At 35.6% G+C, this 26582-nt stretch overlaps 2 protein-coding genes and 1 pseudogene across 2 annotated transcripts; 1 reads left to right on the top strand and 2 right to left on the bottom strand.

Moving 5' to 3' along the window:
- The first annotated feature begins 542 nt into the window (after positions 1-542).
- Positions 543-1958, top strand: LOC125213862 (F-box/kelch-repeat protein SKIP25 pseudogene; annotated as a pseudogene).
- A 1982-nt stretch (positions 1959-3940) lies between these two features.
- On the bottom strand, positions 3941-4357 carry LOC148932801 (uncharacterized). The gene has a single exon (XM_089065231.1). It carries the CDS (start codon positions 4355-4357, stop codon positions 3941-3943), a length of 417 nt encoding a protein of 138 aa, XP_088921357.1.
- Positions 4358-12502: 8145 nt separating this feature from the next.
- LOC125198740 (3-ketoacyl-CoA synthase 20-like) lies at positions 12503-14455 on the bottom strand. Its single transcript, XM_048097034.2, has 2 exons — positions 13811-14455; positions 12503-13280 (listed from the first exon to the last, which is right to left on the bottom strand). The coding sequence occupies exons 1-2, from the start codon at positions 14453-14455 to the stop codon at positions 12513-12515; spliced, it is 1413 nt and encodes a 470-aa protein (XP_047952991.1). The 3' UTR covers positions 12503-12512.
- Between the last annotated feature and the right edge of the window lie 12127 nt (positions 14456-26582).

The following is a 26582-nucleotide window of genomic DNA, read 5'->3' on the forward strand; positions in this document are numbered from 1 at the left end:
GTTAGAGAAATAAGAGAATGACATATTGTTAGATAATATTCTCTACTTCCTCCGTTCCACGATAACAATCACATTTGGTGTGGACACGAAGAAATATAAAGAATAGTGAATTGTAAAGTTTTCGAAATATGGGGTCCACTTTTTAAAATTGATTTTATAATATAATGTGAGTGAAGTGAGTTAGCGGAATGTAGGACCTATTTACCATTTATGGTAAAAGTGAAATGTGACTCAGTGAATAATTCACAATTCATATCATATCCTCCCACTGTATGTACGAAATCTTAAACTAAAAGTCTAAAACAGAGGAAAGCAAGAAAAATTGAAATAAAACCCACTTTCCTCATCATAGCAAGCAAATCCACAGACATTTGTTTGTATCAGTTGAAGGTTAACATTTGTCCTATATACTTTTGCAATATTTATTAGCCAAAAATGATAGTTTCATTAGTTCATCCAAAACCTACTCCACTTTGGCACATAAACTGGTCCAAAGACAATGCTTAAAAGGCAAGTAAAGTTGATTACCTTTTTTCCTCATCAATCATTATTATACAAGCTTTCCCGCAAGACCAGCAACAAACAGCCTCCATGGAAGCTGCAAAGAAGCACTGCAAAAACATCGATGGGAACGACTTGCAAACCGAGCATGTCCTACTCCCCGGCTTGCCTAACCATCTAGCCTCCCTTTGTCTTGCAACTCTGCCACCTTCCCTCCTTTACCGAGTCTGCATTTTATGGCGCCGCTTCATCTATTCTCCCAACTTCCCTCCTTTCTACTCTCTTTACGCACTTCTAGCACCAACCTCCCCTGCACCGGACTCTGCATGCCAAATCCACTCGGCTAGTTTCTTCTGCTTCGACCCCGTTGCATGGAAGTGGAGATCCCTTCCAAGCCCCCCCACTTCTGGCTCACCTCTCTGCATGCTAAGCCGGCATCCTTCTTACATATCAAGGATCCTTCCAGTCCAATCTATCGCGGCATCAGGCCATCTACTTGTCATAGCTGCCAACACTCACAAATTTCTCCCAGCACTGAGCCATCCACTACTATTCAACCCTCTTTCCAGCAAGTGGAGCCTTGGGCCTCCGTTTACCTCTCCAAGGCGTTGGTGCGTCGCTGGCTCAATGGACACCTCAGTGTACGTGGCAAGTGGGACGGGCGCACACTACCAAAGAGATGTGGCAAGATCTCTTGAGAGATGGGACATGTCAAAGAAGGAAGCAGAGTGGATGTGGGAGACGAGGACAGCGTGTAAAGACGCAAAGCTTAGTAGAGAAGCCATTGAAGCGATCGGGTACAGAGGGAAACTCTGCATGGTAAACATAAAGGGGAGGGCGCTGAAAGAAGGCGCTGTGTACAACATTTCGATGAATAAATGGGAGCAAATGCCGAGGGGGATGCTTGGGGGATGGTCAGGACCAGCAACGACAGACGACCAATTTATGTATGTGGTAGATCAGGAAACTGGAAGCCTGAGCAAGTATGATCCGGAAAATGATTGCTGGGAAGAGTTTGTTGGGCCTTCGAATCACCTGAAAGGATCTCAGCATATATCTGCAGGCCGTGGAAAAGTTTGCGCTGTTTCAGATGATGGCTCCAAGATTTTTGTGGTGGACATCTCAGCAACTGCAATTGCAAGGCCTCATAACGTTTGGACATTGGAGCCACCTGAAGGTATGGAAGTCATCGCAGTCCACATATTACCAAGGATGAGCACTCATCAGTCTTGTTGAATTCTCCCAACTCGGTACAGAATCTGAAACTGTTTTAGATAAACACAAAAGGAGGAATATATCAATTTTTCAACATCACTTGTAGAACAAACAAATGATATCCTCCTCTTTGCTTCATTAGTTCAAACTTTTTCTTCTCTATTCCAAATTTGAATATTCTCCCCATAAAGATTCCAATACTTGTTTCTGCAACTTATGGAACTTATTTTCATGTCTACTAAGTGCTAGATCTTCCTATGTATCAGCAGCAACCAAGGAAAAACTACATAAATCATAGTGTCTTTTAATTTTGCATAACTTAACCATGTTAATGAGTAATGTTAACTCACTTTTAAATAACTGCTACATGAGAGATTTTCAAAATATTAACACTGGAAATGAAGAGTTTCGGCATAGATTAAGATTAAGCAAAACAATTGTATGTTAATAAACATGAGTCGGAAACAAGCCATCTAAAAGCACAAGTGAGATGCAACAGTAATCCAGTAATTAGTTCACTATATAGAGATAAAAAGTACAGATTATAGCCCATAGAGTTTATAATTTATGCTAACTAATGCTTGCCAATCAAGTGAAGCTTTCAAAGATTCAACATCTCCCAGATATTACAGTGAAGCTTTCGAATCTCGCAAAATTGCAGGGACATGCATAAAGTAATTAGGAATTTAGCTTCAAAATACAAGATTCATCAGATTCTTTTATTGGGATATTTGGTTTCGCAAACTTATTTCTATGCAATATCAACTAGTATACAAATTGGAACTTTGAAGAAAATGGAATATAAAGGACATGGTTGCCTTTAGAAATTTTTAACTTTAGCCTAAAGCATGAATGTTCTCTTTCTTGAATGGACCCAATAAACGAATCATAACCTTTAACATATGCTGTTGGAAAGAAGGTCCCCATTCAGCCAGTCAGAGTCTAGACATAACATCTACTTTTTGACAAAAGCAAAATGCACCAAACATAGAAAATTTCCTCAAGTCACTTCATTGCTTGAACTTACCCTATAAAAGGAGAATGATTATTAGTAATAAGGATTCTTTCATACAGTAAACTTAAATAGACTTCAGCTATCAAGAAAATGCCAAGAAGAAACCTTCCAGTTGGTATTTTAAATTGTTTAATTCTGTAATCAATCTTTGAACAACTTTAGAGTAAACTTTCCAACCACTAAATCAATAACCCCCAACAACTCCATCATCTTCCTAATAGGATAACAACTAGGATATTATACAACCAGAACCTATGTGTTTGTCTTGTTCTCATCCACTAAAGATAGTAAGGCACCTAAATGTTCAAATTCTAGAATCCTAAAACTTATTAAAATAAACATCTACGGAGGTTCTAATTAAAAGATATCATAACTATCAAGCTGTCAAATGCCAGTTGGTGTGCATAGGTAAGAAGTGGCCTAATCTTTGAAGTAATCAATACATCAATAGTCATACTTCCATCCCTGCATAATTTTCTTATAATGATAATTCTACCATATTTGCAACAAACTTCATCACTCTGCTTTCACTTGTAAATGCATACAACATAAATATCCGGTAGAAAGGCTTTACATATATCACTAAAAGGACATTGGATTTTAAATGATGTGGAATGAGAACAAAAGAAGAGAAAGATTAAAGTAATAAATTAGAAAAAAAAAGAATAAAGCAAGACAATTTTTTTTTTATTCAGAAAATAAAGTAGTAGAAATTAGAGTAACGTAACTAGAATACGTATTACCTATTAAGCTTTAAGAACTTAAATAAGGCAAAATTGGTAATAGCTTCATTTTCGACCCATTTGCTAATTCTGCTCCAAAATTCGTCCTATTTTCGTCCTTTATAAGTTTATACTGCCTCTCATTTAAATAATGGAAACTCTCTTCTCATACTTTATTGACTTTTTCTCCTTTTTCCTTTAATCCACAATAAGTGATGCACTTCTTTTAGAGCATCCACAATGGATGCCCTAGTGCATGCCCAAGTGAGAGCCCTAGTGGTTGCCACGTCAGCATGCCCTATCTTTCTGCAATGGTGGAGTCCTAGTGCCTGCCCTATCTATTATCCATTTCTTATTTCAATTTTAATTTTTTTTTTTATGTTTACCGATTATAAATAGCAAAATTAGACTTCTAAATTAAAGAACTAGAAAAAAACATACATTACTTAATTTTTTTCTGAAAAAGTTATAATAAAGAGGTACAATTTCAACGACCACTACGTGTCCAAACTTCTTCAATCATGTCGTTCATGAGATCAAGATGAGCTTGTTGGTTGCGCATGCTCTCCTGAGCTTGTAATCTCTTGCTGAGTCCATAGGGTAAACCTCGAACGACCGGCGGGGCTGCATGACCTGCGCTCGGAGCGGTTTCATCGTCGGACCACTGGCTAGCTGCACGACCTTCATTGTGAATAATCATGTTGTGCAAGATGATGCACGCGTACATGACATTGGCGATATGATGCATGTACCAGGAACGAGCCGGGCCTTTCACTATTCCCCAACGCACTTGAAGCACACCGAATCCTTGCTCCACGTCCTTCCGTGCAGCCTCCTGCTTTGCCGCAAAAACTCTCTCCTCGCACCCGTTAGGCAGGAGATCGTCTTCAAGAAAACTGGCCATCTCGGGTAAATGCCGTCGGCTAAGTAGTACCCCATATGATGCTGTCGTCCGTTGGCAGTGAAGCTGATAACCAGACCGTTGCCATTGCATTGCTCGGTGAAGAGACTGGACGAGTTCAGCACATTGATGTCGTTGTTGGACCCCGCCACGCCAAAGTGAGCATGCCAAATCCAAAGACTGTGGTCAACGATTGCTTCAAGGATCATCGTCGGGTGGGTACCCTTATACCCACTGGTGAATCCGTGAATTGGTCTCTCCACGCTGTAGGACAATTCTTCCACTCCCAGTGCATACAATCAATACTCCCTAACATTCCAGGAAAGCCGTGCACCGTATCGTGCATCCGCAGCAGGTCCTGGCAGTCTTGGGCATTCGGCTTGCGCAAATATGTGGCGCCGAAGGCGTCAATAACGCCCGCACAAAAATTTACCAGACACTCCCGGCCAGTTGTATCCCCGACGTGAAGATACTCGTCGAACATGTCCGCCATAGTGCCGTATGCCAACTGACGTAGCGCAACCGTGCACTTCGTCGTGGGGATGGACCCTTTCTGTGGGCCGCATCTTCCCGCCACTGGAAGTACTCATCGCGCGCCTCCAACGCGTGAACAATCTGGAGAAACAACTCTCGCCGCATCCTAAACCGTCGGCCAAAAACCGACGCGCCCCACCGGGGATGGTTCGGCGAAGTAGTCCTCGACCAAACGTTGATGAGCTAGGACATGCTCTCGACGGACGAATGGCCGTCGGCGGATGGGCCTCGGGACTTGCTCTTGGGCCTGCTGTTCGGCTTGCTCTTGTTCATGTATTGCACGAATACCGGCGAGAATCTGGTTCCCGAAAGCAAACATTGCGCGTTCCATAGACCGACCAATATCTTCCCCGGGAAACATTTTGGGAAAGTGAGTGAAAGAGATATTGCAATGGAGAGAGAGTTGAGAGAGATGTGTGAGAGTTGTGTGAAAAATGAGTGAAATTAAAGTATATTTATAGAATTAAAAAAGAAAAAGAAAAAAATAATAATAAAAAACGCGTTGATCGGGCCAACGCGTGATCGGGCGCGCCTCTGCAATGGGCGCCCGATTACACGCCAGATCGATCGGGCGGGCGATCGGTCGCGACCGAACTCTCGGTCCCGCTCGGGCGTGACCAACGCCTGCAATGGATGTCCGACCACGCCCGAGCCCGATCTCGGCCGATCGGGCGCGCGATCGGGCATCCATTGTGGATGCTCTTAGCAGAGTTTTATGAAAATGATACTCCTTCCATCCCGGCCTAAATGAGACATCTATTTCGGCGCTGGAATTTAAGTAGTGGTGTTAAGTTAAATTACAAAGTAAAGAAAGAAAAAAAATTAAGTAAGAAAGCAAAGAGTAAATAAAAGAAGAGAGAGATTAAAGTAATAAATAAAAAATGAGAATAATGTAAAAGAAACGTGTCACTTAGATTTAGTCGTACCATGTTCCCCCCTCCAATTTTAGGGTATAGTAAATGCGGCGATCGTTAACTAGGCGGACTTAAATGCATCAAAGATCATAGGCTAGGGTTCCATTTAAATAGGGATTTAACCAAAGCATTTAATGAACAATTAAGTAGGAGAGAAATAATACCTTAGCAATGGAATCCAACAAAAGGCTATCACCAAATATGCTCAAAAATAGCAAAAGTTCCAAAGTAATCTCATCTGTTTTGTATCTAACATATTCCCACGAAATAAAAGAGTTTAACCCAACCAAAAGATCACAAGTTTCATAATATAGCGGAAGCGATCAAGAGAGAAGTGAAGCTATGTACGGAGACACAACAACACTTAAAGTTCCAACAGATCATGATATTATTTCCTACTCAACACCGCCGCCCGCTCGCCACCGCTCAACCTGCACATAGGGAAAACACATGCAGGGCTGAGTACTTATAATCATACTCAGTGGACTCATTGTCGAAAACAGTTTTATCACAAATATAGTTATCATGCCATTTTCAAGTGTCCATCGGGGTTTTAACTTTAGAAAGACCCGAGGCACCAAAATATATTCTTTATCAAATATCACGGTCGCGCAACCATTTTTCACATCGACGTTTACCATATCCTCATTCTACATGACAAGGAATGCGGCCGCAATCCAGGTCACTAGACCGGCCAACCCGTACGCCGACACTCGGTCTAACATTGGTGTACACTAACCCAAGTAGAGTTTGCGGCTCTACAAGGATCCGAATTCGATTAAATCAATAGTGGCATAGCCACGAGAGATAGGCACGACAAAACAAATCAAGGCATGATAACACATATCTCATTCTCATCAATATCAGTTTAGGACAATGTCCTTATTTTAAAAGAAACCCCACCTCGTCGGCTTAGCTCGAGAGTATTCTCTTCTCCTCGTTTATCACGCTGAGAGCGCGAAGTATCACCTTTAAATTAGGCGTACCACAAATCAGTTTCAATCATTGATCTCAAATCATGCATGTCTCCCATATTTCCCTTTTTCCCATCGGTTATTTTCAAAATCATCAATCAAATCAAAGTATGATTATCATATCGTTTTTATTCAAATAACAACTCCAAATTCACCATTAAATCGTGTCACGCATGAGTGCTCCACGCACACAACACACGCACACGAACACCCCACATGTGCACGCACGCCGAGGCGGCGCACACACACACACACGACCACATACACACACACACATCCATACATTAGTTCCCCTTCACTCAATCTAAATGCATGTGGACTCAAGAACACCGATTGATCGGTAGAAGAAGAGAAGATCAAAATTAAAGTACCTTTTTTCCAAAAGAACAATCGGTAGAACAAGTTATAGCCTTGATTCTTCAATAAACTCTTGAATTTCAACTTGAATTCTTCTCAATTGATGAAGAAATCTTGGAGAAAAGATGAAGAAAATTTGGAGAGAGTGGGGAGAGAGTGAGAGACGGTTTTTGATAGTGGGAGGAGGCGTGATTTATGATCTAGGGTTTTGGTCTTCTCTCTTATTTATAGAGTTAAGAATAATATCCCACAATTAAATAAATAAAAAGGTTTGGGAGAGATAATAGGGGAAGTGGCGTTAATTAGGTTGAGAAGAATGGGGAATTCGAAATTCCTAGGCTATTTAATTAGCCTATGATTTAATTTGAATATTTCACGGAGTAGAATAATATATCATGGAGCAAGAATAAATAATTAAATCTCCCCAACATATATCAAAAGTGGTGTGTAGTTTTATTCTCAAAAGGGATTTAATATAAATCCTAATTAAATTAGGATATGGCAATATCTTCTTAGATATGGCAAGATATGGTAGGATATTCTAGCATATTTATATTTATTCATGGAATAGAATAAATAAGAGATCAAATAGTATAATAAATAATTTCTCCCTCCCTTCTAGATGAGATTTTCGAAAATCTCATGGATATCAAAGGTGGTGTTTTCGAAAATTCCATGATGGAATTAACGTATAATTGGACTTTGGATTTAATTTGGATAATCGTCCCAAACAAATAATTAAATCCAAGAAAAAAAAATAGGATTTCTTCTCCAAATAAAAAAATAGGAGAGACCGAAAATTCCACATGCTTAAATAATGCTCCTATTTAATTCTCACTCATCCCTTAGGAAAATAATTCACCACAATTATATTTCTCCGCATCAAATATTCACCGATCAATCATTTCTTCACTTTCACATCATTTCCTCAACGCATTGACCTTTCAACGGCCACGTCATATTTTCCACATCTTTGACTATTCAATAGCCACGTCATAATTTCAACAAGTTGACTATTCAACTCAAACTCAATTCTCATACGCAATTAGGTCACAAAGACACTATGCAATTAATTACTCATCAAATAATCCACATATCATAGCATTTAAGGCATTTAATGCAAAAATTTTATAACCCGAAAATTAGGGTTTGAAAAAGTGGGGCGTTACAAACTGTTTCCTCCATTTTTTAAAAATAGAGAGATTTGAAACGATACGAGTTTTAATGCATAATTTGGTAAAGTAAGAGATAAGGAGAGAAAAATTGGTAAGTAAGAGAGAGAGAGAAAGAAGAGTAATGGAATTAATGTTAGTGGATCATGTGGTCCACTTTAAGTTGTTAATTGTAGTGGTATAAGTGGTAAATAAATTGATGTATAGGGGTGTAAGATTTTCTAAGAAAGAAAATTTAAAAGTTGTTATTTTTAAAGAATGGACTAAAATAGAAAGAGTTGATATTTTTAAAAAATAGAGGGAGTATATATTATACATAGATATTAGACTTGAGATAAAATAAAGAGGTATTATTATTATTATTATTATTATTATTATTATTATCTTTATTATTATTATTATTATCTTTATTATTATTATTATTATTATTATTATACACATCTGCATTATTTTGTGTTTATTTCTTTTGATGGTATATTTGCAACATTGGCTGCTTTCAGAAAGTAAGTCTTTAACTAATTTTTTTAAATGACGCATGTATTTTAAAGAATATAATTAGAGGTTTCATACCAAAAGTGGAGAGGAAGATATTGTTGGGTATGAGGATAGATTGTACAATTGTTTGCACCTCTTTTCCATTAATTAATAATTTGAAATGATCGAAGGTTTCAATGTTCTGATGGTGGGGCAATGAAAAGTGTCACGTGTTTTGTGAATTGTGAAGATTTTTATTCTCCATCTCGTCGCTTATAAATTGTACTCCCTCCGTTCCATAAAAGATGTCATATTTTCCTTTTTAGTTTTTTTCACAAAAGATGTTATATTTCTCTTTTTGTTTCTCTCATATGAATATAAAAATTATATCTTCTCTCTCCATTTAACACACAAAACAAAATTTCATAAAATTCCGTGCCGTCCCACAAGTGTGACATCTTTTGTGGGACAGAGGGAGTAACTTTTGAATTGTCACGGGTTTGAATACAAACTTAGGAAAATAAGAGAGATAGAAAGAAAAATATGTTAGTGGAAAATTAGTCTAACCTTATTAGAGAGAAAAATATTTCCTTAAATAGAAAGTTTCTACTTCTGGAGGATGGACATAAAATGAAAGAATTTTTATTTTTAAGAGGAGTGAGCATGCATTATTGCAAAATTATAGACCCTCTTCCTCGAGTCTTGTCAAATCGTTTTGCTTTAAATACATGTCTATATGTTTGCCAAATAAATCTGTATTACGAGAGCATTTGCACACCTCTCAACTTTGGACAACATTAAATGTCTTAAGTTGTGGGGATTTTATGGTTGTCCAGAGCCTTTGTCCAAGAGGCAAGATGCTTAGATATTAATGTATAAGGTGTCGAGTTCGAGTCCTCTTGACATCAGTTGTAATTTTTTCCTTTCTTAGGAGTTTATTCTTTTTATTTTTTATTTTTAAAAAAGTTGTGGGGATTCTATGGATATTTTTGAATTCAGGGATCTATTACTCTCGCTAAGGAAATTCTTTATTAAGTTTGGTTGAATTTTACAAATATGGAAATAATATTTTCTAAATCCTTACATTTACCCTCTCTCATGTAGGAATACCATTTCGAAGACATTTGTGCATGATGCTCGAAGACTGTCATTGTTGTGACGGAATAGGGTAATTGAATAATTGAAATTTACGTCCACATGCAAGAATAAAGAACAGATCGTAAAGAGACACAAATTGACGTAGTTCACCAACGTTGTGTTGGCTACGTCCACGGACAAGAACGGAGAACAAATTGTATTATAGCTCATCTTGATTTTTTTTATAACTAGTATTAACCCACGTGCTATGCACGATCCATTTCATTTTCCTCATATTGAATATACCAGAATGTATTTGTACAAATATCTATATTCACTTGAAACCAATTAATCCAATGCTTCAATAATTCATCCTTCTTCCAAAAATATATTCATTTATCTTACAACACAACCATTTCGTATCATTTATTAGATTGTATTTTTTATTATTATTAATTATAGTATAATCCAATAGTATGAAAAGAAGCTAAAAAAGTGAATGAAAAATATAAATGACCGAATTAAACAAAACTATATAATTTAACATTGTTAATTTTCTATTTAATTCCTTTTGGATTCACTATATAGCTAGAAATTTAGAGAACTCGTCATCATCTTAAATATTACTAATTCATCCATATGTTGAGCAACACACGCACACATGGAATTACATCATATTTGACTTTATATAGCTAAATATCCTAATATTAAAACAATAAGTAACCAAGCCGTAAAAGTATCAAAGGAGATTGTATTACTTGTGAAATTGGATGATCAAGCCGAATATGAATAAAATTTAAAATATGTTAGCCCATCAACTAAAATCAATCCAAAATTGACTAAGAGATACTCTCAGTTTATATGACATTTAGCTCACTTTCTGAAACCTAGCTTCTCAGTTCTCCCTCGGCCGCCAACCACTACCATGCCACCATACCTCTCACTTTTTCAAATGAACAATTTATTGATGCCTACCTTGGTATTGCCTATGAGTACTACTTTTGAAGCTTTCTCAAGACAAAAATATACCTGCAAAAATAACTGATGATTCTATAAAATAATTATTCATCTATTTTTTATTATTTGCAATAACATAATGAGTAGGATAAAATACAGTAATAACAAAGAAAGCTAGCAAACTATAATAAGACAAACATAAAAGATAAAATAAGACAGTTAAGAACACAAATAGGATTAAAATGCTGAGAGAGAATATAATACACTAACCTTCTTTACTGAAATGATATTGTTGATTAATGGAATTAGTATTTATAGAAAATTTTGATGGTAACTCAATTAATATTAATACATTTAATTATATTAATACTGTAATAAATGTCGCACTTTGCGACCTTTCAAATTATTGTGAGAAGTGGAAGTGTTTGTAAATAAAAAATTTTAAAATATCAATTTAAGTTTGTAACGGTAGTAACTTATTTTTCTCAATACAATTGTAACGATAATGACTTTGAAATGCATATTCCAATCTGATTTAGTAGTAATCTCATTTATTAATATTATTCAATTGAGCACCGTTATATTATATATGACACAATGAAAAAAGCTTTAAATTTATAATTCAAAATTTGATGTCTTTGGAATCATAGCATATAATATTACCTGCCAGATATAATAATTATTATAATAAATATTCACGTCAATTTAAGTTTTTAACTGCAGTGACCCATTTTTTCTACATAGAAATGTAACGGTAAACTCATTATGTAAAATATGTTAGCATTGAGTTGTGAAAGCGTATGTTAAAATATAGTTTGCTAATTATTCATAAATTTTACTATTAAATAGAGTTGTGATGGTAACGGCTTATTATATTTGAATCGTGCTTAAATTTTAGTAATATTAAAATTCATACCCTGAATTCATGAATATTCAAAACTATGCCCAAAACTCGGCTTTTATATTAGTATAGATAGATTCCAACATAGACTTTCATTAAATCTTTTGACATCTCGAAGATTATAATATAAAATTCATGCTTTCAACTCATGATATACGTTTTTATTAAAAGTTTTAGAAGGTGGGGTTTCACGTGGTTTTTGAATTACATTAAAATAGATTATTCACACTAGTTGTCCATTAGGGCACTAGGCAGTAGTGCCTTTAAAACCCGCCCTTATAATATGTCTTTCACCTTTTTTCCTAGGCACGTCAACATTTTAAAATTCAACCGCAGCACCTGCAATAGCACCAACACCAAATTCAGCCCCAACTTATTTACCATTTTCATCTCAACTTATTTACCATTTTCATCTTTTTTTTAAAGTGTTGGTAATTTATTTAAAAACAAAAAAAAATTGTCTTTAAATGAATAAAAAACGTAAAATAGACTTCATTGTAGCAAATTTATTTTTGTTGTAGTGAATGGATATATAAGTTAAGGGGGAGCACTATGGTTAAGATGATAACCTAGTCAAGCAATCTGCGATACATAGGCAATCAATCTATAATACATAGGTAAGCAATCTACAATACATATACAATACATAGGCAAGCAACTCGACATATGATTCCAAGCAATCTGCCATGCATTCCTTAAATATAACATTCATTTGCTCTATCTATGAGCGCAATATACATTCACAAAATAAGAGATACAACATGAAACACGTCTTCGGGTTCGGGTTCAGGTTCGGGTTTAGTTAGGCAGAGAAATAGGAAATTGATCGATGACTTGTAGCCACGGGTTATCCACCTCATTCGGAGGAATAGTCCTCAACGCCCTCCACACACCACTCGCACACTTGAAACCCGACCCGAACCCGAGCTGCCAAACCCGGTCTCCCCTCCGAACCCGGCCCTTCGCCTCCGCATAAGCCAGCTGATACCACACCGAACTGCTTGACGTATTACAATACCTATAAAGCGTCATTCTAGAAGGCTCCATATCCCACGCCCTCAGCTTCAAACTAGTCTCCACCGCATCGAGCACCGCCTTCCCGCCAGCGTGGATGCAGAAATGCTCGAACGCCGCCTTGAAATCCGGCACGTAGGGGGCAAGCCCTCTCATGTTGAGAAATCTCCGGCCGATGAGCGTTGCGAGGAAGGTGAGTTTCTCGGAGATGGGGAGCACGAGTGGGCCCAGGGAGGTGATGTTGGCCTTGAGGGCTTCGCCGGCGACGGAGGGGAGGTCTTTGGATATGGTGATGCCGAGGGCTCCTTCTTTGTCGGCTTCTTGGAAGACGCATTTGTAGGAGCGGTCGTCGGCGCCGCGGTGGGTGCGGATGGTGTGGCTCAGCTCGTATTTGGAGATGTGGCGGTCCGAGCGGCGGTTGGATAAGAGGAGGGCGGCGCCGCCCATGCGGAAGAGGCAGTTGGCGAGGAGCTTTGATTTGTCGTGGCCAAGGTAATAGCTGCTGGTTGAGCTTTCTAGGCTCACGATTAGGGCGTAACTATTGCTTTGAACCTGCGTGCGTGCACTATCATTAGGCTTTATATATCAACAATTGGTGTATTTGACATATGATTGACGCAAGCACTTTGACATACAACAAAAAATATAAATTAGAAATCCATTGATATTGACAAACTATGTGATTTCAATATAAATTATTCCTTAAATGACATTGTCAAATAAATCACAAAAGATTCTCTAATTCTGGTCTATCCGATGTAGTTCAAAATATGAAAAATAAATCAATTTTTTGCAATTATCCCATCTTACCCTTTTTCTAGAGAATTATGCCTTAATTTCATAATCGGTTTAAAACACCAGACAAAACGTCATTTCATACTTAGTTAGACCTTTCGTTTTTTAACATGTTTTAAATCAGCGTGTAATTCGTCGGAATGGGAAGGATGAGACTAATGCGAAACTTTTAAACCTCGTGATTTATTTTCCACATTTTAAAAAGCTTAGGACAAATCAGAACATTATAGTTTTTCGTGATTTATTTGGCAATTTGTCATTCTTTAAAAACTATGATAGTATAAAACCTGGAGAAGGCGTTTGGCGAGGTCAACGGCGATGAGACTGGCGCTGCAGCCCATTCCCCCCAAGTTGTAGGTGAGCACATCCTCTCTGAGCTTGTATCTATTGACGATCATGGCAGACAGCGACGGCACCGGATTGAACGTCGTTATATTCACCACCACCACCCCTATCTGAGCAGCCTCTACCCCAGTCTTGGCCATCAGATCATCCACGGCTCCACACAGTACGATCTCCGCCTCCTCCCTCGCGCACGCGAACGATGATTTTGGCGGGAAGTCTCTGAGGCCGTAGACAAAGGTCTCCTCTCCGGCCCCAGACCTCTCGATGACCTTGGTAGTGAAGGAGAGGCTCTCCGGGTTGAGCAGGGTTGACATCTTCTCCGTGATGGCATCCCGGTGGGTCGAGAAGGCCGGGTCGTGTCGGTAGCATGCGAAATCCACCAAGTAAACTTTTCTCGGACGGAGGAAGTAAGACAATAATATGCACAAGGACAAGATGGCGGCGGTGGTGGTTAAGCTGTCGTTGTAGAGGTGGTTGACATTGATGATTGCGGCGAAGATGAGAGATGGGATGATGAGGAATAGGGCTTTGGTGGTGAGGTGATGGTAGCATTGATTTGACAAGGTTTTGAGGTTTTTTGGTGCCATCTTGATTTGGGTTTGGGATTGAGAAAGGTGTTACATGGATTATATCATTATATAGAAAAGAATGAGTGGTGTGTCATTTCTTTGCTTAGTGCTATTTCTTTAAGACTTAAATTAGATTATTGAGATTAAAATTAGAACGTGTGATTTGGTTCCCCCTTCATTTTCAAATATGCCATGAGTTGGGACCGAATTTTTTTGGATCACATCAACGTGATAAGATTCATATCTTGTTTTATGATTGAATAATCCCTTTCTTTTATAATGTACTTTTAAGAATTTTAAGAATGTCAGTGACTCATTTACATAATGTATTAGTACAAATTAATGATAAGTTTATTTATTTCCCATGTAGAAATTTGATAACCATTTTAGTCCACGCGAACACAGGTTTGTTGAGAACCCTATTTCTTATTTGACACTGACATAGTAAATGATTATATCTTTTCTATATACTCTCTTTGTCTGTGAAAAATAAAATATTTTAAAAATGGCACGGATTTAATGCACTATTGGTAAATAAGAAGGAGATAGTAAGAAAAAAATATTACAATATTGTTAGTGGAGAATGAGACTCACTTCATTAGAGAGAGAAAAATTTCCTTAAATAGATTTGGTGTATTAATTAGGTGTGCGAATCCAGAAACATTTTGAATTGGGGATGCAAATTTTATGATAAAACAACATTAAAATTAAAACAATACTAATTTATGATATTGACTCGTGCTAAATTTGCAATAAATATGTCACCCACAAGTGTATGGGGTATGTAGCACGTGGCAAGTTGAAATTATCGATCCTCGAAGACTAAATGCCGGCTTGAGTACTACGATGCAACGTTGAACACTATTTAGACTAATAGAAGGGGTTTTTGGTTTTTCTTAACTAAAATCAAGGAACAAGTAAACAAATAGCAAATTAGGAAAATAAAGCAAACAAAGGTTAGTTTTCACTCAAATTGAGAAGGTGGGGATATGGATCCGTTGGTATGGATCACGGGTGTTCACCTAGGGATCATGCTCATCTAAATGGTCTTATGTGTGGCTAGGAAGGTCGGGTTAATTGGTTAGACCCCCTCTCGGGTGCACCTAATGCGTTGATCGGCCTATAATGTCGGAGTCTCTTCCCTACACTTCGAAACCGACTCCTAAAACCTACGGACCCGAGCCCTCTCTCTAGCTATGCCTCTCTCGAGCACATACAACGCATGGAGTTGTTGGTTATTTAACAATCTAATCAAGCATCTCTCAATGGCAATAATTAGAACAAATATATCCAATTGGTAGCTAATCAATTAGACAATGAAAAAACACAATAACCAACAAAACCACCACAAAAGAGATAGATAAGCATAAATCAAGGTTTAACCCATGGATTCCATACAAACTTCACCAATATCCCTAATAAAGACTTAGCCACTCATAGTGGAAGCTAAGACAAAGGAAAATACAAAAACATTAAAGGAAAACATAGTAAGAAAAGATAATAGAACTCCCTAAGGTGGACTTGATGTTGGGGAGAATCCTTCTTCTTCAATCTCTTGAAGATGGAAGCCTCCTTGCCTTCAATCCTCTTGGATCTCTCGATTTTTCTCTCAATTTGCAGTGGGGAAAGTTGGGGTTCGAAAATGAGTGAGAACCCCTTTTATATTTGAAGCTGTGATTTGCAGGTGGCAAAACACCCGATCGGGTTTTCTCTCTGGAACCCGCTAGTTGCACGAAACACCCGACCGGGTTTTCCGAGAATGGAAAACACCCGGTCGGGTTTCTTCTCTGGAATCAGCCATTTGCTCCATTTTGCTCCGTTTTGACCTGTTTTTACTTCAAAACTCCGACAAACTCATTACTTCATCTAATTGATGACTATATGAGTGAAAACCTATTATAAACACCTTAATTCAACAAAAACATGGGTTAAACACCTCTAAGACCATCCTAAACTATGAGTTTGTCAACTCCCCCAAACTTAAACACTTGTTCTATTAGAGCACCCGCAGCGGTGTCCTTACGATGGACGCCATCCGTGCCGACGGTGCAGCACTCGGCTGTCCGCCGTTGGCACGACGCTACTCGATAATAAGAGCACGTCCGTGCCGCTGAGCAGGCTGGCGTGGCAGCACGCGATTAGCCAACGGCATAACCGTTGGCAATTTTTTTTTAAATCGAATGTAAATTAAAAAAATTGTTTTGAAATAAAAAAAATATTTTTCCACTTTCCAATAAATTATATCCGTTTTCTACCCACTTTTAATTTATTTTTCAATTTTTTTTCCCAAAAATTCACATTTTCATCTATAAATACTCCCACTTCCACACAAAAAATTTCTCACTACACTACACAATTCTCATCTAAATTCTCTCATCAATTCTCAATCTTTCACTCTTACAAAAAAAATGTTCGGCTCCGGCGATCACCCCTCTGACTCCCGCGGTTGGAACCACGAATGGTTCGGCTCACAACCATTCCCTAGTTAGGAAATGCAATTATCGGCCCCTCCTCAAACCCAAGGTTCTCATGTTCCGGGTGGCTAGGGAAGGAGCGGTGGCTCTACTCCTACTCCTACTCCTACTCCTACTCCTACTCCTCCTACTCGTGGTGTCCACACCCCGTAAACTCTGGCGGAGATGGAGCAGTTATTCAAAACCTATTTGATTATCTCCGAAGATCCGGACGTTTGCACGAACCAAAGCGGGGATAGATTTTGGTGGCGCGTCACTCCAATGAAAATCGGCCGGATAGAACCATCTATCGCAATGATAGTATGGTGTGCAATACCATTTTCAGCGTCAACGAAGAAATCCAAAAGTTCCAGGGGTATTACCTCCAGGAAAAGCGGTCGGCGGGGAGCGGCAGGAGCGAGCTCGACATCATCATTGCCACCATGACGACCTACCAATCCCAAAATCACAAACTGTTCAAGTACCTCAGCTCTTGGCAGGAGGTGCGCCATCATCCGAAGTATAAGGAAGGCTTAGCATCCTCCTCCAGCTTCTCCAGCAAATGGTCGAGGTCGGTATCCCTATCCGACGCGGGCGAGGATGAGGTGGCAACCCAGCTTGCCGCAACTAACTTGAATAGCCCCGACGCTGGCCCGAGCAGTTCCCAACGCCGGCCGCAAGGAAGAAAGAAGGCGACGGCCAACCGTCGTCGCGCCGCGACTCCATCCGCCGCCGCTCCCGCTCCCTTTGTTCCACCTCAACCCCCACCAACTCGTTGTGGCCTCTCTTGGCTCAATTCAATATGGCTGATAGGTCTCGGATGACTCCCAATCAACTTGAATTACATGTTGCAATGATACGGGTCTCCGAAGAACATTGGGGATAGAGGACAAGTCTCCACGGGGGTATTTTTTAGCCTTTAATTATGTAATTTTTAGGGGTTTAATTATATATTTTTATTTTTTAGGATTTTAATTATGTATTTTTAATTTTTAGGATTTTAATCATGTACTAGTTTTTATTTTTTAGAATTATGTAAGTTTTATATTGCAGAAATATTTTTAGTAATTGGAGTATTTAAATTAAATAATGGGATGGTGGGACCCTTGAGCTTGTCCTTGCGGAAGAGTATGGATGTGGGTGTTGTGCTCTTGCCTAAGAGCACGGAGTAGAAAATGAATAAAAGTGTGTCTGGGCCCACATCCGTGCTCTTACCAAAGAGCACGAATGTGGATGCTCTTAATATTTCCCAAATCTAGACTAAAAATAATATTGTTCTATTAATTTATGATATTGGTCGGATCCAGGATTTTTAAATTGTAGATGTGAATTTTATAAGAAATAAAAAAAACATAAAAATAAAAATATTTAGTATTAGTATTAATGTATTATTAAAATAAAAATTAACACGCAAAATTAAACTAAATATTGGTTTTACGTAATATTTAAAATAATATTATTTTTAAATTATATTAAAATACAAATTAGCACGCAATTGAAGTAAAAAAATTTATAACGTAAAAAAATAGCTACTATATATAACCACAACTAAAGAATGAAAAAATGTAAACTAGATAGCTACAAATGGAATAAGTATTCTAGAAATATAGTAGTACTACTATGTGTTAAGGAGGAATAACTATAAAACAGTAAACGTGTTTGATACTTTTCTCAAGAAATATGAGAAAACATTTGAGAATATATTCATGCTTTCCAAGAGAAGCTATTTTTATGTGTGTTTGATAAGTTCAATATTACACCATATTTGACAAGTAAATTCCATTTATACCCATTATTAGATGTTCAATTTATCTATATTAATATTAATATATAAGACGAGTTTTGGACATAATTTTGATTATTTATTAGTTTTGGATGCCATTGCAATTAATCATTAATCTAAATTTAATGAATTTAGAAATTTAAATCACATACGGTGGTTTCTATGTACTACTACTATAAATGTAACCCACTTTTAGGAATTTGTATTAGTATTATGTAGTTGTAGTATTAATTTTCCCACTCATGCATTCAGAACATTCAAAATAAAAAAAATATACTACTTAAATGCACACATGACCATCAGCCGTTGAAATTATATTAAATTTTATTCCAATTGTTAATGTATAATATGGAAAAAAATGTTTTAAACATAAAAAAATTTAAAGATTTTTTTAATCTTACTGTAGGTGGAGTAAATGAAATATTTTGAAATATGGTCCTAAAAGATTTATAAAGAGTATTATTAATTTCTGTAATTGAATAACTGAAAAATCATATAGATTAAACACGCGTCTAGCAAGATTTATTAAATATACTTACATTATTGAATAAAAAAATGGCGGCACACAAAAAAATATTGTTATAGTCTATACTATAACAATATAGACCAACTTTAGCGTTCTTGAACGTTAAAGATTTTCAAACTTAATTGAATCACTTATGCACGTCTTTTTTGCAAATATAATTTGGTATTAATTATTAAATCAATGTGCCGTTGCAATTGAAATTAACATTAGTAAATGCTAATAATGCCCAATTATTGCACCCATTTGCTCATATGTATATTCAAATATTGAATCCTTATTTTCAACCTCCAATTTTATGGTCATTTTCTTTAAGTTTTCTCTTTTGTTCTTTTTTTATTTGTTTATGCTTTCTAATTATGTTTATCTTTGTTTATGTCTACTTCTAGTGATTCTGCTTCGAATACAATTGATATGACACTAGAAGAAAAAAGAGAGCAACAAAAGGAGGAAATTTTGCATGGCAGCAGTCTCTATATTCTTTGAAGGTGTTTTTTCTCTATTATCTAAATTTTGTTCTATTATCCTTTGAATGTGCAAGGCTTAATGCAAATAAGAATGCACACTCTGTGTCCGACGATAACCAAAAATGAGCATTTAACGACAAGGTCTTGCAAGATCAGTAGTTAGGATAACAACACAAATAGGATTTGTGTTTTCGTTTCTTATCAATCCTTTATATGTTTGAAAATCTTATGTAATCATTTATTACTTGTGAATTCTGGCATAATCTTATTTAGGCTATTTCATGTTTGGTTTGAAAATTACAGAAGATTAAGCATGAAGTAGAAGATGGAGACGCCACAAGAGTGAAGAGGAGGAAGCTATCAATTTGTTAACCTGATTGATTCTTTTAAATAGAAATAGGTCAATTGAATTCTTAACTTAATTCAATTAGTGGGTTCCAATATAAATTAGCTCAATTCATTTAATTAAATTTATATTTGTATAACTGTATTTGGATAAATTATTTAATGCTAAGAAATTATTGTAGATGGTTTTAGGTCTTGGGGTTTTGGGTTTCCAAAATTTTCTATATAGTTTTAGGTTTTGAGTTTTAGCATATGGATTGGGGTTTAATATATATTGAAAAAATAGGGAACTAGATGTAATAAAAGGTAATATTACTTTCAAATATTACTATATATTAAATCACATAAAATACATAAATAGATAGAATTAAATTATTTACTAAATATCTTATTCAATGTATTTCTCTGTGTCGTATACTAAAAACAAGGTACATATTATATGGATATCTTATTATATGGATATCTTATTCAATGTATTTCTCTGTGTCGTATACTAAAAACAAGGTACATATTATATCTTATTCAAAACAATGTTGGAGCAATTTAGAAAAATTTAAAAAATAATTAATGTCGAATAAATCTAGAATGACCTATTTATATAGGTGACTAATGAGAAACCAATTAAGAATAAATTATATAATGAAAAATAGTATTATCAATATATAACAAAGAGAATAAAATCTCAAATTTGTATTATTCAAATGGATTAGGACATTGCCTAATCTGTGATTAGAATTATCAAACTGATAAACTTTGTGCACAGACAAATGTATACATTATTAATTATAGTGATAAATTGAATATATGAGTTTATGAAATTTAAATTCTAAAATTTCTGTAATTAATATACAAAATTTAATTTAATTTAACTTTAGGTTTATTACTCATACACAAATATTTGTGAGTTATATTACCGATTAATTTCTTAAATTTATTACTATTATTTTGTACTATAAGATTAAATTATTATTGCATACATATTTATTTATATTAATTATAGCATTTCGGTATTGCTTAATTTTTTAAAATTTAAACAAATATATAAATTAATGATTCGTGCATAGCACGGGTGTTAGGGTAGTTTATATAGTTTGCCACTTGGGTTAAGTTATCAAAATTAATACTCCAATTAGTTAACAACTGATTAACTGTCTTTATTAATTCCACAAATTAGATGAGAAACTGAAGAAACAATATAAATTAGAGTTAGAAGATGAACAAAAAATAAATATTTTCCAGAGCATGAGAGTCTCGATAAAATCAAATAAAATTTTGAAAGATTTTTGAAAAGAAAAAAAACGTGCAGATTAATGCCTAGAATTAGAAAATTGTTTGTGATCACTGCCTCATCTCACCAAATAAGGAAAAGAAGTCCACCTCAGTCAAATTCGAAAAACAAGAGGACAAAATCTGGAAAATTCCCTGAAGAAGCTCTAGTAATTCCACTTTCATCACCGCGCGCAACCACTACCACCGGAGGGTTCCGATCGTTTAATTAGAGAGAGAAAGAGGGCAATTGGAGTGTAGGGTTACAGAGAAGTTAATTTCAGAGATAGAAAATGTGAAGACAATAAATGAAAGGGCAGTGAGGGAATTCTTGCTTCAATAGTATATTTCGGAAAAGCTAACAGCAGTTTGCACGAATAGATACTCGGGCCTTAGAGATTTCCCCGGGCTTGTAAGAAAATTCACAATTGTATCAAACATGTGATAAATCTAGAAAAAGAGCCTTCTCTGACCTTTTCAAGGGTATCAAACGTAATAGAATATAAAACCGTGAAAATGAACTAGGCAATCAGAAGACCACCGAGGCATTTTATTACGTACTACTACCTCCGTCCATGAAAGTATGATACAGTTTACCATTTCGGTCTGTCCCTAAAAGTTTAACACACTTCACTTTTTACTATTTTTGTTAGTGGACCTCATATTCCACTAACTCATTCCTACTCACATTTTATTATAAAACTAATACTTTAAAAGTAGAACCTACATCCCACCAACTTTTTCAACTTACTTTCCATTACATTTCTTAAAATTCGTGCTGGGTAACGTGTTCCAATATTTGGGGACGGAGGTAGTACTACTCAATACTAGCTTAAAGTCAATTCGTTTGGGGTACAACTCTAGTTCTATGTTAGATTCGCTAGTGAAAGTATCCTTAAACCAACTTTATAAGTTGGGGGAGGCCGACCTCCATGTTATTACAAAATAAAAAAAAAATTAGAATTGATGGTCTCCCTCTCTCTTTAACCTCGGTTGCATGGAGGCCTACCCCCAACCACTTGGTTGCGTCAGTTATTTTCACTCCTATAGTCCTATGCAAATACATGTGTCATTTACTAATTTTTATTACTCGTTGTAATAAAATTTTTATTTCACTCACATATATATATAATGTACACAATGCTGGGGTTTGGTGTCTCTTGCACAGCGGGAGACTTGTACAAAACAAATAAATCAGATAAGGATCTATTTGACCGATTATGCGATTAATCAATTCACATGTTAAACAGATAATTGCATGCTAGAACGCAAATAATTCATGCTCAAAGAAAATAAATCCTAAAACATGAATTCTACGGTTTAGAGTTACCGATTTGATTCTCCAAAGAATCATCGATTGCTCGCGTCTTCTCCACGTGATGATCTTCAATACTAGACCACGGATCTTCTCTCTGGTTCCCGAACTGTATCTCGATATCAGGGTGAGCTGATCTTATCAAAATGCTAGGACTCGAATAAAGAAGACAGAAGAAATCCTTCTCCAATTAGGAGAGAAATTCGAACTCCTCTAGGTAGAGGGGGACGAAAATTATGAATAATAATAATGAATGATTTCTGTCTCATTTATTCTCCTATTTATATTAAGTTCCTTTTGGGCCCAGATAGGGATCTATGGAAGGTTTTGGATATGGGCTCCCCCAATTAGATTTTTACTAATTAAATTGAACCCACAATTTAATACAAACTTATATTGGAATATTACGAGCAGCCACTACAGAAGTAATATTGAACTCTCCCCATCCAAATCCAAAATTACAAGTAATCCGGGTTTTCACTTTGTTTATTATTTATTTCCCACGCTTAAGATATAAATGTCCATTAATTAATTAATGTCTGCTATGGACTTAATTAATTAACATCTTATTAATTCCAAGAGTGGACATAGCAAGAAACATTTATTTATTATTCATAGAGCGATAAAACTCCAACTGACCAGTTTTCTGAATAATAAAACCTTGTTCGAGCTCCTCTTGAGGACATTATCAAACGAGACTCACCTCGCGCACGTTTCAACATAATAGCAATCCTAGCACCGCTAGATATTAATCACCACTACCCAATATATCAGGATTATTGGGTTGCGAAAACCCGCACCATTTGATAAGTCAAAGTAGTGCATAATCAATACCGTATGCTCAATGCTAACATATGTAGATTAAGAAATAGTATTTTATCAAGACCTAGTCTTTCAGTAGATAGCATAAAGACACGTCTTGCTGTTAGATCCGTTCAGTGTTATACCACACCAATGTCATCTTATATCAGTAAGGCTTAGAAATATGCGGACTGACATTGCAATCATTCACGATAGGTAGCCAAAGCCTATCTAGGTTGTGAAATTCTTCTTTTTCTTTTGCAAAGCATTGCATAGATCTGACTGTGTTACCTTAAAGTGGACGACGCCCACAACCGGTCTACTAAGCAAAAGACTTAGACTTTGTTTACTTCTTATGCATTTAAATGTTTGTAAAACCTCTTATAAATGCACAAGCAAACACAATGTAATAATAATAGTGATTCTATTCGTGCGAGACTGCTCGAATAATACTGAATCGGGTTAAAAGTGGATTGTAGAGTTTACGTATACAAGCAAGATTCTATTCGAGCGAAACTTGCTCGAAACATGCTTTTCAGTATACCAAACCTAACACACAATTCCTCTCTAAGTGATACATTTGCTTTTTGAGATGCCTCATTTAAATAATACATTTCTAAATATAGAAACATCACTCACTTTTTCCCTCTCTAGTACTTTATTCTCTGTACTTTACTCACAAAACAACACTACATAAAATTCCGTACTGAATTAGAAATGTTTCACTTAGAATAATATGGAATATATAAAAGTCGGACACACCTTTCATTTACTTTTTCTAGTACAATATAACCGATTAAAAGCGTAATATCATTGTAGTAAAAAAAATTTTGTTGTAGTGAATGGATATATAGGTTAAGGGGAGCACTACGATGACACCATAGTTAAAATGAAAATCTAGACAAACAACCCGGCATATGGTTTCAAGCAATTTGCGATACGAAATTAGAGCACTATATTGACACCATAGTTAAAATGACAAACTAGGCAAGCAATCTGTTTTACATAGACAAGCAATAATCTATAATACATAATAGGCAAGCAACTCGGCATATGGTTTCAAGCAATTTGCGATACGAAACCAAAGATAAACTATATTAATAATTTGATGTATTAATTATATATTAAAATAATAAATATAGTAAGTGCACAAGCTAAAAAGACTTATTAGCCTTTAACCTCATTTTTTATTTTTATATTTGAATTTTCTTTCTAGTTTTTAAAATTAAATAAAAGTATCCACTAATTACATTTATGGCTTAAAAAAAAATAAAAAAAATTATACAAAATCATAAATATATGACCACAATATTATACACTCTCCATGTAGTATATATGCATACATATGCTTTAATTAAATGCATAAATAAACTTATTTTTTTTCAAATAAATTAATTTTTGGTCGTACAAAATTTGGTCACGTGGATTTATTGTTCTGCAAACTTATTGTAAAAACTCACGTCTGTCATTGTTATTGTTGATCTTACAAACATTCTGAGTGTGACAATTTTATTAACTAAATATGTAAAAGTGAAGCAGAATGTTACACTTATATACATGCTTATCCAAGTGGGTGTTATCTACTACAATGTTAATGCTTATATAAATTTTTATCCAAGTGGGTATTTTCACTCCCTATTTTCATTAATTATAGCCACGGTAACAAAGTACCATTGACTTGATAATACGTTTTTGTTTGACCAATATATTGAGAATTCTAAATAATATACTTAGTACTTATTTTTTTTTGTTACAACTCACACAAACTTCACTCCATATGTCTTGAACTTCCAACCTATTGAAGATGAAGCGTCTCTTACCACCATGGTTGCACTTTGTCATCGTGGATTTCAGTAATCTTCTTTGCATGAATGTTTTAACTAATGTATGTAAATTTGAAGAAAAAAATTTGTGAACATTCTTATTAAATATTTTTGTGTATTTTATTTGCGACACATGACCACATTCTTTTCACAATCTACCACTTTATTAATGGCAGCTCAGGCAGATCCAGGGGGTCGGGAGGGGTTGACTACACCCTCCATGCGACTAATTTTCCTTATCCGGACCTAAAATTTTCTTATCCACTTCCTCCGTTTGCTTTTGACGTCACCCCAAAACTAAAAAAATACCTTGTCTGCCACCCCTTCTATTTCAGAGTCCCGGAATGCCCCTGAATACGAAATGAGATCAATGTCTCTGTTTTTAGAAGACAAATGAAGTAATATAACAGAACTAGTGTGTAGGTTTTTTTTTTATGCCTTTCTAGTTGGAGGTTGAGATTCGTAATCCAATCTATCAATTGATATAGGGAAACAACTAATCCACAGATTTAAGATTTATAAAATATCAAAAAAGAACGAATCAAGAGTAGAATTTCGTTAATTGTATATATGTTGAATAAAGAAAACGACAGAAAAGGATAAAACAACTCCAACTTTAGAATATCATTAAAATATTTATATAAACCAACCAAACATCTATTATTATGTCATTTTTATATAGTATACATCATTTATAGGAATAAAATGCTTCATAAAATTTTTTGGCAATCGGAAAAATAATAATAATAATAATAATAATAATAATAATAATAGTAATAATAATGAAATTGCACATATATTGTTGAGAATATATTTATAATACAATGGTAATATTTTAGGTATTTTAGATATTTTATAAATACTTTTTAAAATTCTTTACATATTTTATAGCACACACTAAACAGTTCAGGATTTAATCCAATAATTTCCATGAAATGTTTAGTAACACTGACAGTTTTTTCTAATCTTTTATCTATTGAAATTTACTCAAATATCCACCGAAATATCCTCAAAAATGAGACAAAATATTCCTTTTCCAACACACGTGACACGTTAGAGAAATAAGAGAACGACATATTGTTAGATAAAATTCTCTAATTCACATTTCATATCATACTATATATCTCACTACATGTACAAAAACTTAAACTAAAACAGAGGAAACCAAGTAAAATTAAAAATAAAACCTACTTTCCTCATTATAACAAGCAAATCGACGGACATTTGTTTGTATCAGTTGAAGGTTAACATTTGTCCTACACACTTTTGCAATATTTATTAGCCAAAAATGATGGTTGCATTAGTTCATCCAAAACCTACTCCACTTTGGCACATAATTAAACTGGTCCAAAGACAATGCTTAAAAGGC

Source organism: Salvia hispanica, chromosome 2, assembly GCF_029641045.1.
Source record: "Salvia hispanica isolate PSC_SH4W2 chromosome 2, Shi_PSC_v1, whole genome shotgun sequence".
NCBI lineage: Eukaryota > Viridiplantae > Streptophyta > Magnoliopsida > Lamiales > Lamiaceae > Salvia > Salvia hispanica.

What these genes read in the sequence shown, in the direction of transcription:
- LOC148932801 (XM_089065231.1), bottom strand. Translation starts at nt 4,357, where the DNA reads ATGGCCAGTTTTCTTGAAGACGATCTCCTGCCTAACGGGTGCGAGGAG.
- LOC125198740 (XM_048097034.2), bottom strand. Translation starts at nt 14,455, where the DNA reads ATGGCACCAAAAAACCTCAAAACCTTGTCAAATCAATGCTACCATCAC. An exon ending in TCGCCAAACGCCTTCTCCAG is followed by an intron (nt 13,281 to 13,810) that starts GTTTTATACTAT and finishes GCACGCACGCAG; the next exon opens with GTTCAAAGCAATAGTTACGC.